The sequence below is a fragment of the Chanos chanos genome, chromosome 4, assembly GCF_902362185.1.
Source record: "Chanos chanos chromosome 4, fChaCha1.1, whole genome shotgun sequence".
Lineage (NCBI taxonomy): Eukaryota > Metazoa > Chordata > Actinopteri > Gonorynchiformes > Chanidae > Chanos > Chanos chanos.
The window spans coordinates 43,011,036-43,023,807 of record NC_044498.1 but is presented as its reverse complement, the minus strand read 5'-3'; the positions used below and the strand labels follow the sequence as shown (position 1 = coordinate 43,023,807).

General features: G+C 40.4%; 1 protein-coding gene across 3 annotated transcripts in view; it reads right to left on the bottom strand.

Moving 5' to 3' along the window:
* Positions 1–6,593: 6,593 nt before the first annotated feature.
* prkcha (protein kinase C, eta, a) overlaps positions 6,594–12,772 on the bottom strand; it is a 25,664-nt gene continuing 19,485 nt past the window's right edge. For all 3 annotated transcript variants that reach the window (XM_030770502.1, XM_030770505.1, XM_030770504.1), the window contains exons 12-14: positions 12,457–12,645; positions 7,156–7,302; positions 6,594–6,802 (exon numbers count right to left, since the gene is read on the bottom strand). In XM_030770502.1, coding sequence (XP_030626362.1) covers positions 6,623–6,802; positions 7,156–7,302; positions 12,457–12,645 — 516 coding nt within the window. In that variant the 3' untranslated portion in view covers positions 6,594–6,622. The remainder of the gene's footprint in view (positions 6,803–7,155; positions 7,303–12,456; positions 12,646–12,772) is intronic.

The following is a 12,772-nucleotide window of genomic DNA, read 5'->3' as shown; positions in this document are numbered from 1 at the left end:
TATCTAATAATTAGAAGATGGAAGTTAAACCTCTTAAAGCCATAGATACACACATGTATCTAATATCTACTTGTTATGCTATGTTTCAAAGTATGGGATACTCTGAAGTACAGAGTAAACAAACAAGCCAATAATCTAGATATGACAGTCTACACACCGCATGTTCTGCCATTTAAGGTAGAGTCCTCGGTGCTCTCACTGTAAAGGATTTCTGTTCAGGATTGTTAACAATAGCATGTCAACTTTTTTTCAGGGCCAGAAACACAACTAAGCTGTCTTACTGGACAGAATATTACAGAGTGTAAAAGGAACAGTTCTGTTCTGTGGAAAGGTAGAACAGTGTAAATAGAGGGGCCAAGCAACAGGGGGTAGAAATTATGGGGTTTTTTTTTAGAGTCATTTGATATTGATTTTGTGTGATTTGTAAGTATTTCCTCACAGGTGCTTTGATAAGTCACAGATACACAGGAATATCAGATACACGCGTCGGTATTGACGTACTTTGGAAATAAAATGAGTCATGGACATATAGTACTGGTAGTCCTTTGCAAAACAGAGGCTATTTCAAGCAGTACTAACAGGCATAGCTGAATGATAAGTGATAAATGTTTTGTGATTCTGAAGCAGCATTAACAGCGAAACAGTGATGTCACAACATACCAGAAAACAGGTAAACATAAATAAACGATGCATAATTTCACTGTCATGAGCTCTGTTAAACTACTTTATGGCTGCTGCATATCAATGAGTGATAATACTTGAAAATATAATAAACAGCGTAACAGAGTAGTATTATTGGAAACATTTTTTAAACCTTTGTTCTCGTATTTTGTGTCATTCCAGGCTGTAAGTATTCACCCTGGCAGTCCACCTCACAGGTATTAAAACTAGTCTCAAGGACCAGTGACCATCAAATATTGTGAGGATGGACCATAGGAAGAACCTATGTGTGTGTGTGTGTGTGTGAGAGAGAGAGAGAGAGAGAGAGGCTCATATAATAACTATCCTGATGGTTCGTTAAGGAATACCACTGCAAATGCAATAGGTTATGTGTTTGAAGAGTGACTGGAATCCTCTGTGGCACTCCATGGCGTCATTGTCTTTCCTCAAGTGATTGTCCCTCGGAAGTGTGACTCAACAGCCATGAGACTGTGGCGTGGTCTTACAACAATGACACCTCAGCAATTTTCCATAAACAGATCCCTTAAGAATTTTCAGTTGCCTCTCAACCTAACACCACTTAAGAAACAATTCTACACAGACACTCCATCTCCATTTTTCATCTGCGTGGTAAGAAGTGTGGTTGGACAAATGCCAGCTGCTGTCTTCCTTAATCCCCTGTTCCTTTCCTGTTGTTTTAAGACGATCAGAGGTATCTGTTTAGCTCTGGCTGTAACAAAGGGAAAGAGATTAAACCAGGGCATTAGAGCAGCATGCAAAGCCTTCTTAATCCCCCAGAACGTTTCATTCATGTCAGGGCACAACACTGCACATCTGCACAACTGCTCAGAGCAGAAACACCAAGACCCAGCTCTGAGACTGGCTAACCTTAACATTCCCCCAAATAAGTTATAATATACTAAGAATGTCTGTCTGTGTTATGCTGTCATTTTGAATTCTTCTGTAAATTTTAGTGGGCAAGGTTCAGGAATGAAAAGTTTCTTATAACTTATAGCATGTTTTGAAATGTCTTGGAAAAAATCAATATTTAATGAGCAGTTGCTGTGTAGAGTAACAAGTCAATAGGTTTCTTGTCAGTTCTTTATTAAACTGATCCACAAAACAGTATGGGATGAAATGTGAGTTTCGCGGTCGGGTAGCGCTTGAGTGATAACAGATTTACAACATCTGAAATGCCAAATCTGCTTGACTAGAACAGGGATCAATAAAATATAATTATAGTCCATTTGGTATGATAATGACTGAAAAATGATATGTCACGTAGCCCCTTGAAAAGGCCATTACACAGGCTAAATGAAATTGGGGCAACATTAATTTGGTTTTTTGTTTTGGTTTTTTTGGTTACAGAGAGGATTTGTCAGTGGTTTGCCAGATGATGGAGCAACACCAAATTTTCTATGCCATTTTCATTACTTCAGTCAACATAGGTTTACACTACTTGCTCACATAGAAAAGGTCAACTTGAGTACACATTTCACTTCCTTTTTGATTTAAAATATCGAACTATTCCAATTCATATGCTCAGTGATGCATATTTTTCATTAGACAGTGCACACATGAATGTTTTTATCCATTCGGACAGAGATGGATGAGACAGTCTCATGTGACTACCTTAACCATGTGAAATAAAGGCTTAATTTACATGTCAGAACCAGATAGTCAGTATGGGAATATTTCTTTGAGATCATTGCCACTGGCCAGAAAACTGATGTAGGGTATGCAGTATCACGCATGTGCACCCCAGGCTTGTTTCCTGGAACAAGACTATGTATATCCATGGTAACGGTTCATTACCTCGGAGATCCTCTCAAATCCACTCTGAGATGTGTGAGAAATCACACCTTTAGATGATACAAGTAAAGTGTCATTCCAGTGGCCTTATGAAAGCGTCACAAGATTAAATTCAATCTAATCTAAAAAAAATTAAAGATCCGTCTGTTATTGAAATCACTATTCTTTCTTTCCTTCACAGCTCAAGTAATTTATGTCTCATTAAATCCTTAAACAATAGAGCATACATGCAGAACATTCCACACCTCTGTCCCTGAGATGCAGGGTTACATCCTGCCATTGTTTACCCAACAAGCACAGCTGCATACAGTGTTTGCATGGCTTCAGTATCAAGCTAAAAATAAACAGAGGAGAGAGCGTAAAGGATCTGAGAGCGAAAGAAGAGGGGGGGGGGGTGACATTGCGTGTGTGTGCGGCTGAATTTGTAACAGGAAAAAGGTCGTCCGCCTCCTATCGGAAATCGTTGGCACACACCTCAGGGTCAAGCTTGTCTTATTGTTTATGGGGAGAGAGGAGCCGTCAGGGGCATTGCTGCATCACTTCCAACCTCTCTGACCTGTCCATTCACAGGTATGATTGTAAAAGCAGCAAAGCTTAATATGTCTCGCGGCCGTCCCGTGTGACACTCGCTGAGACCTTGATTAATAGCTTGTTTATGAGTATGTTGTCTAGACAACCAGATAATGGCTTTAAACCACAAACCAACACGGATGGGTTAGCCTCAGCGGATGCTTTTGCATTTACAAGCGTGTACAGGCTGTGACACAGGAATTTTCTTCTGACGTAAAACTTGATTCATACCGCCCCCAGCATACAACTACTATATATGTATCTATAACAAGCCTTCCTGTCATCGATAGACACTCTTTGAGGTTTTGCCATCATTACATGTATGACGCACAATGATAGCATACAGCTATCTAAGTCTGTGATGTCCCAGACCGGGTAAAAAGTCACGTCTTAAAACATCGAAGTTCTCTTTTAACTCTGGATATGGCAACGGTACATTCCACTGGTCATCCTTCTGTTCAAATTATTTTCTGTTCCTGGACAAACTCACTGAACCTCTGTAATTTTCCACACTGTCAAATGTTCCTGCCTGATGTCTCTCTCATGGTCTCTCTCTGTACAGCAACACCACTAGTTTGGCCGCCCAGGGAGTAGTTTTCACCAAAGACCTTTTTAGGAGAAGGAGAAGGCAAAAGAGTGTACATTTCCAGTTCCAGATATTGTTTAACGCAGATTAATTATAAGACCAGTGAAACATCCAGGGATCTGAATTTCTACAAAAAAAAAAAAGCATGGTTGTTGTTCTAAAGGTAAATAACAATGTCAAGGCATCCCCAGCATAACTTATTACCTGTAAATTCATTTTTGTAATAGTATATTTAGATGTACAATGACTGCAGGAGGTGTTGTCAAAAGTTATAATGACAGTGAGAGCCAAACCAAAAAAAAACAACCCTCTCTCTAGAACAAAACCACAGGGTATTCATCAGACAATGTCATTTCTGATGAATTTGTACTCGCTTATTTACTCTAAATTCCATTTTATTTTCCTTGGAAGGGTCCTTACTGATGAAGTCTTTCAGACGGGAAAATGACACAGTGACCACTAAGCACTGAATCAGTCCTTTGAAAAAGCAAACATTCTAGCATCCACCTAATGTTGCAGGATGGCTAAGAAACTGGCTAACCGCATCAAAAAGAGCACCTCAGACTCATTTTGAGGCCTGAAAGTAACCCCAACCCTTCCAACCATAAATCGTGAGATTAATGACTAGAATACGAGGATGTTGATTACAGTCTAAAGGCTGCTATAGGGAACACATGAACAAATCTTCAGTAGTCATTATTCTCACTCTCTGTCTTTCTCTAATTATTTACTCAGAGTGTGTGAAAATCTCAGCGTGCTGTAAAACTATTTCCCCCACTACCGCCTCTCGTTTCGGCGTAACTCTTCTCGGAAAACGTTGGCATGAGTTAAATCTCTGCCTCTGACTTTCTCTCTCTGAATTAAAATGGGAGCACATCATACACATGCTCTTTTTTTTTCTTTTTTTTCTTTTTTCGCAAATGCCTCGTCTTGATTTAATGACTGTTTGGGTTTCGCTCCCTGTTTTCAGCTGGTGAATAAAAGCGTTCATCGTTTGGGTTTTTAGTTTTTATAAACAGTTTATTTTAGGTGCAAAGACACCATGTGCAAAAGAGTACTCGGTGTAATGTTTTGACTGCGCAAACTACACTTCCGGCCGTCAAGTCTCATGAATCTTTGAGGAAGAGGGCCATGTGGAGATGGCTCACAGTGTACCACCTCTTTTATAAGAAAGCAGATAATCCCCTGCTCTCTGACATGAAATGAGGCGTTAATGCAGCATTCCACATGGCTCACAATGATGGATCCTTGAAATTAAACTGTAAAATATAAGTTAGATAAATATATTAAATTACAGACTCTTTATGTAGATTAATAAGTCGGCACACTATTAGTGTACACACACACTCACACACACACAGCATGATAAGGTCTCCTTATTGCAGTGGGCGACATATTACGGCCACACAACATTTTATTAGTTGTATGTATTGCACAGTAGCAAGCAATGCCTCAATAAACATTCAGCTCAATGACTATTCAAGTTCAGCTTCTAGCTAGGCAGCTACTCGGCGCAGTAACCCTTTATTCAACAGCTTCTGAGTTCATCCAAAAAATAAAATACATTACAATAAAATAAAGATAAAAATAACACTCACTCATACAAGATATGAAGCCATGGGTGACCTTTTTATGCTTGTTCATGAGACTAAATGCCCACAGTGTTTGACTGCCACAAAAAGCCACACAGAGTCACAGACGGCTGCTGAAACTCTGATCATTATTGTTCATGTGCAGCTGGGCTTTGTGCACATGGAAAAATTAAATTAATCTACAGCGTTGTTCTTCTATACACAAAGGTTCAAACATAAGTGCTGCATTTAGTTTAAGATTTAAAGCGCACAGGTTAAGATTTTTTTTTAACGGTTTTAACCGACTTAACTCCAGTTTTCACAAGTCACAAATGGCTTAAAAAATTAAAACTGACAAATCCCTGTTTCGGGTAGGTTTATGACTTCAAATCATTCCTACTCTTGACTTCTAAACCCTTTCAGAGAGGTCAATTTGTACATTAGCAAAAGAAATCTCAACTCACATACAAACCAAACAATGAAACTCTAAGAGCGCTCAACACTTAGCCCGCATTTGATGCGGCCAACGTTTCCAAACTCTTTACTTTTCACACTGTACAGTCAGCATTCAGCAAGAAACAGTACCAGTATTCTGGCCAATGCCTAACCCCAACTCTAAACTCAGGTCTAAGCCACAGAGCAGAATCCATGTCTTAGACCCATCTTTAAAGATTCAATGTAATCCCTACTCAGAAAACTGCTCCTTCATGGAGAACACCACACAGTGGGTCACTGAAGGATTGTGATCACATCAACAGATGGCTTTTTGTGGCTTTCATTGCCGTTAGCCCCTCCTCATAAAACACACAGACAGAGGACGGGTGTGAGGGAGGGTCACAGGGTTTACAGTTCATTGAGTTCAACAGTCAATACACATGAGTCACATTTGATTGCGTTTCCAAAGAAACACTACTCAGTGGGGTGGAGAGCTGAGGTAAAGAAAAAAAAAAAAAAAAAAAAAAGGTCCCTCATTTAGTTGAGTGAGAAATTCGTGGCCACTTTCCCATTCCTGTAACCGTTTCTTTGCATTTAAATAATCTGCTGTTATGTCATAATCCAATGTTCATCTACCATGAAGGTGCTTTGCAGGGTGCCACTGTGTCTGATGACTACACGGATCAGTCCCTTTATGACATGGTTTTGACACAGTGAATCGAATTAAAAAGCCTTTATGATATGCTCTGTGAAAGTTACCTAGGCAACATTTCCACTCAGATGATAACGTTAATACATATCTTACAGAGCTTTAAACAGAGGTCTGAGGCCTAAGCACATCCGTATGGGAGCACGGAACAACCTTCGAAAATTCTTCTATACAGAACCGGTACACTTCACATTTGTTTCAGTGGAACAATACAATATTTTGGCTCATGGAAAGATCTATTTTCCGTGAGATGACTGTTCTGTTCTCCATTTTGTTCTTCTAGGGACTGCCTTCTGATGAGGCACTACTCTCAGCCTCCAGGAGTTCGGGAGAAGTGAAGGAGAAATTTCGGAACTCGTCTTGATTGACAGATGGAATAAGCGGGTCATCGATGGGGGTGAGTGTGGGCTCCTCCTGCGTAAAATCTGGGTCAAAGTTGTTGACGTCCTCCGGAGTTTTCTGTGGGGATGGAAATGAACTTGCTTTACTCAGTAAGATCTCAGATATGAAAAGATATTTGTATCATATTAATTACGCTTTAATCGACAACTCTTGATCCCGGACAAAAGTTGTTAGTTATCGTCTGTATACATTTGCCCAGCTCATAATGAGTGGATGACATTACGAGTTACTTCAGCAGATTTCAGCGCTGTGTATCTGAGTATCTGGCTAACATTTCCTCTAATGCATGATACATCATTTATATGTGACCCTTGCGTTGATTTGATTCAAAAAGATACAAACTCAAGGTAGAACTGTTGGTTTGAATGCATTTGATTCTTGCATTCTGTGTTTGCATGCATGGGACTCACGATTCTGGGTTTAAAAGGCGGTTCCAGCTCTCTCCGGTTCAGTTTGTCCCAGTCAATGCTATGAAAGAAGGGATGACTGATAACGGCGTTCTCTCCTCCCTCCGAGGCCACGCAGCCCAGGCGACGAGATGGGTTCTTTGTCAGGAACTGCCCAGAGACAAGAGATTGCATCACTTCCTGTCATGACTGTGTAGTTAGTAGCACAGAAATATGTTTCACTTCAGATGCAAGATCATTCAACAAAAAAAGTCATGTCTGTCATTTTCAAACATATATCCACAATACCTTAGTGCCTCAAGCAATCTGCAATCCTACTGTGATTGGTTCCTTGCCAATTTGATGCTAGTGTTTTATGTCAGCCAAAACCCCATTCTACAACTGTGTTATTATGCCTTGAGCAAGGCACCTAGCCCCCAACTGCTCCCCTGGTGCTGAGGCTGTGGCTGCCCACTGCTCTGTGTGTGTGTGTGTGTGTGTGTGTGTGTGTGTGTTCACGGCCCCTAGTGTGTGTGTGTGTGTGTGTGTGTGTGTGCACGCGCTTTCACCGCTACCTTGGATGAGTTAAAATGCAGAAGTCAAATTTTCTCCATTGTGTGGATTAATAAAGGAAAAAAAAACTTAACTTAAAAAACGTATAAATAACATGGGAGTTCTTTGTTCTTGAAGACCTCCCATGTCGAACCATGGTCCAGTCTGACATGGTGAAACACTGAATTCTAAGGCACCTTTAGAGAAAAGGATTTAACAGAATACATCTGACTTCCAGTGAGCACAACAAATCAAGCGATTAAAGAGAGAAATTCCCTCAGCTGAATGTCTCCTTCTACCTACTGTTAACCTCAGCCTAACAGTGAAGTGTAGCAGATGCTAAAAGACTGAGTAAATGCAACAATTCTCTCTAAAAGATCTTTCTGATCTCTCTCAGAAAATGTATATTATGATGCAAACAACAGCAAAACAGACACAAAAATAAGACACTCCTAATGTAGATAAAATGATCAAAACCCGTTTTTGTGAGGCACACTTCCCGTTTACACTGACACAGAACACAGTTAGTTTGCTCTTTGGTTTGAGATTCATAATGTCATTGGCAATGGTCTCACAAGTCAGTTTAAGAGCTGCATCACAGTTTTGCACCTACACGTGTGCCAAAGAACAGTTCATCTCCCTGTGCATGAATATTCTATTCATATTATTTATTCCCTGTGGATATGAGACCTGGATCAGTTACATAACCAAACTCCAGAAACAAATTTTAAAAATCTCCAATGGTTTATAAAGATTATTTGACATAGATTATTTAAACAGTCAAGTATTGAATTTTTGGAATAATCTGATTTGAGTAACCTGATCTGTTTTGACCTTCATAGCATGCATTAAAACCATTACCCCATCTGACCCCATCTTTCTTAAACACACCGATGCACATGAACACATGGAAATAAATATACACTTATAGACCAAAGCACAATGCCCTCTGGAAACTGTCTAACACCCATTTGTAAAGTAACTGGGTGGAATAATGCACTAATTCAGCAAACTGGGTCTGGGTCACATTCTGCATGGCTTCCTGTTTGTCATTCATACCTGCATCTAATTGTATAATTAACCAGGTGCTTCAAACGAAAAAGGCAACAATGCGCATTGTCACAAAACATGAATATGGCATCAGCTGTTACTCCCTTGTGATGCGTGAGAATATGCAGTTATTAAAGAATGCTTTTTGAAAATACAGTCAAGTATTTTCATGGCTGGCAGCACCTCATTTAATGTGTTGTGCCACTATGATTGAGTGTTGCTAATCTGGTATAAATCTAAGAGTGTAGTAGTGTAACTGCACTGGAGACATACAGACAAAGGAAAAATACATGTGCTACATAACTGTTTGCAAAGTGTGACACATTTGCAATGCTGTAATATCTTAATGCGGAGAATAGTGAGAGTGACATGCTTATGAGAGTCCAGTCTTCTAATAATACCACCTTTAACATCCTGAGGAACTGCATATTGGCACAAAGACACGATGATTTTATTCAAAGACATACTGATTCTTCATCTTATTGTGCATTTATGAAAACTACATTTGCTTATGAAGAATCATACATTTTTCATTCTGAGTATGAGCCGGAATGCCTAGCTCTTCTATCTGGACTGGATGTAATCCTCATGGCACTGAGGCATTGTGTTTGTTTCATCTGCACTAAAAGCATCCAATACAGAGGAGACTCTCTGACCACTATATGAACCTTACTCTGGGGAAAGAAAGAGTGACAGAGAGATAGATGGAAACAGAGAGAGAGAGAGAGAGAGAGAGAAAAAAAAAAATACAGACTTTGTAAGCGGGGGAGAGTGAGAGACAGAGAGAAAGAGCAAGAGACAGAGAAAAGGGGCGAGTGAGAAAAAGAGAGAGAGAGAGAGAGAGAGACAGATTGTTTGGTTGGATGGATAGAGACACAGCTTTGGGACGTAAACAGACCCAGGGCATTAGAGGCCAAAAACAACCCAAAATTAAAAACTGTCACAAATGGCTGGAGGGGCCTGACTCCACTGTGATAGACGACTTCAGTCAGAGCATGTTGATTAAAAACAGATGAACAGACAAACAGCATCACATTCACAAAGACACACACACACACACACACACACACACAACAACAACACAACACACACACAAACACACACACATACACACACACACACACACACACGCACAACCACTCCCTCCCTCCCTCCCTCTTTCTCTCTCTCTCTCTCTCTCTCTCTCTCTCTCGCTCTTTCTTTGGGGTTTTCAGTAACACTTTTGAAGGTGTTCAAACTGATGAGCAGATGGCTGTATACTGAGGCTCAGTGTTAGCTTTGGGCTCAGACACACACAGTGAAAATCCTGATGGGCCATTTAACTCACTTAAGAAAAGGGGAGGGGGGGGCAGGGAGTGGGGCGTGATGAAGGGTGCGCAGACAAAACAGAGCCAGTCATTTCAGGCAGTTAAAAAAAAACAACCGAAATAGATTCATTCATGCATTTTCTGCTCAATAAAATTCAAGCAAAACAAGTAAGCAAGAGACATAAACGACGCGGCTGACTCTTATGTCGTCTCTAATGTGCACATCGACAATACCTCTCCAAAAATGACACAAAGCTCATTTCCAGGACAGCAGGATAACACAAAGAAACCAGCCGTGTCATCACTGGGCCTTTGAAAATATAGACACATACTAGGAAAACAGCAAAGAAAAGGGAGAGAAGGCCTGAAGAGAAATCAGCAATGTTCTGTCTAATACGAGGCCTTACATAACCCTGTGACATTTCAAGCCAATAAGAGAACAGGGTTTCTGGGCATTGTGCATGTGTTGCATATGTGCTGTGTGTGTTGTGTGTTGTGTGTTGTGTGTGTGTGTGTGTGTGTGTGTCTGTGTCTGTGTGCGTGTACAGCTGGGGTATTTATTTTTAGCTGTGGTTGTGTGTGAGAGCAGTGGCTCATGTCTTAATATAGTTATGTAAGAGCAATGGTTAGAAGCGGCCTATAGCAATACATGTGTTGGGAGCTACCACACCACTGCACTAAAACAATGGTCCAAACCAACAAAACGGTCCCATGGCTAAAAGCCACTCTCAGTGTCTTGACCCTCCTGGGAAGACAATGCAGAGGGAAGCCTATGTTGTGGCCAGTTTAACTTGTCCTTGAGGGCAGGGAGCAAGCCCGAAGTGGTAACATCCTACTGTAAGATAAAAAGAAACTGCTCAAGGCAAAGTGTCTGTAGTTTAACTCCGACACACCAGTGTGACACTGTAATGACAAATGAATCAGAGCCTTCAGGCTTTCTATTAGACCTCTGTGGCCGGACAGTAAGACAGTCATTTAGACGTGGTGATTGTAATCTGTGTATGCAGAAAGCTGGAAATTGCTTGAACTAATGATTACAGTAAAATTAAAAATAAGAGACCTATTTCTTTCATTTGAGGTGAAAGGGGGGGGGCAGTATCTTGAAATATTCTGAAGAAATGGTAAAATTTCAAAGAACTTCTGTGTGAATGTTGGCATGGTAGTGTTGCCAAACTGCGTACTATGTCACAATCACCAACTCAGCCATATTTGTACTCACAGAGTGATCCAGAGATGTTCCAGAGAAATAAAAACATAATTACTAGGAAACAAAGGGCTATAAAGAGATAACAGAGAAGCTCGCTCATGTAGATATAAATGAGATACACTCTGAGCGGTTTTAGAGAGAAACTTCTAAGCAACTAGAGATTTGTGGGCTTGATTTCCTTGTATGACCAGAGAAGTACTGTAACAGAGGCACACAACCTCTGAATTAAAAAAAAAAAAAAAAAAAAGAGAGAGAAAATAATTCCAGATGAAAGCGTCAGCTCACTGATTAAATGTAAACTCTTTCTAATTCAGTGTCAATATTTCAAACAGCAACTTTTTGAGCTCTTATACGTCTTTTAACAACATGTCACTCTTGACATGGCACCAGGCTAATTGTCAGTAAATGTGACCGCGATTAATATACAGATATACTCTTTCAACCAAATAGAGCAAAAATCTGATACCTCAAACAAAAACAAAAAAAACTTGTCATTCCAGATACAGAGGCTGCAGTGAAAGAGTTTAATGACTGGAGGTGACTAAACGACTCATGTTCAAAGTTCTGTATTCAATGCCGCATTGTCTCTGGACACAATCTTACACACAATTGTGTAAGATTTGAATGTACCGGAACACTGCACTCCGAATGCAAAAAAGCGACTGCAAAGGTTTGAACACAGAACAGCCACTTACTAATATTTTGAGAATATTTACGCAACACTCCGCCTCATGTTCATCAACGTGTCTTCTTTGCTATATAGAGTGTGTTTTGACAAAATAATGATTTGACAGTTTTCTTTTTTCCACACGACTGTTAAAAGCACATACTAAAAGTCTTTTATTCCAAGGTGATTTTAAACACCTGTACCATAGTCACTGATGAGTGCTGACATCAAAATGAGGGTATCCAAAATGGGTGGGGTCTACCGTTATTCCCAGATAGCACTTCTGTCAGGTGTTCCTTCGGTGTTGTGGTAGAAAATAGAAAATGGCAAGATCTAAACAGCTTTCTATTGAAACACATCACTGTGCGGCTGCATCACGAAATAAAGGTTATTCTCATCAACAAGTAACTAGGTGCCCTGAAACTTCTGACAGTTAGTGTAACGATGATCAAAACCCTCAAGGGCAACTTCAATATATTATTTCTATTTACGTGTGTTTGTGAGGAAGTCTGGGGCATTTAATCCATCACGGCACTGCTCACCCCTTTGAGAATATCCACAGAGTCAGCGCTGAGCCAGGACGCGTAGACAATCTCCTCGTTCAGGATGGACTCAAACAGGTCGTCTTCATTCTCGGCCTCGAAAGGGGCGTGGCCGGAGAGCATCTCGTACAGGAGCACACCCAGCGCCCACCAATCAACCGACGGCCCGTACAGCATCTCCTGAAGAATCTGTGAGGACGAAGAAATCAGAATGTGTTGATGAGTTAAATGGAGCATAAGACTGAAGGTCCTGTCTGGCTAACCTGGAGAACAATTACATAAAAGACACCTGGCACATTATCATTCACTGTTAGGG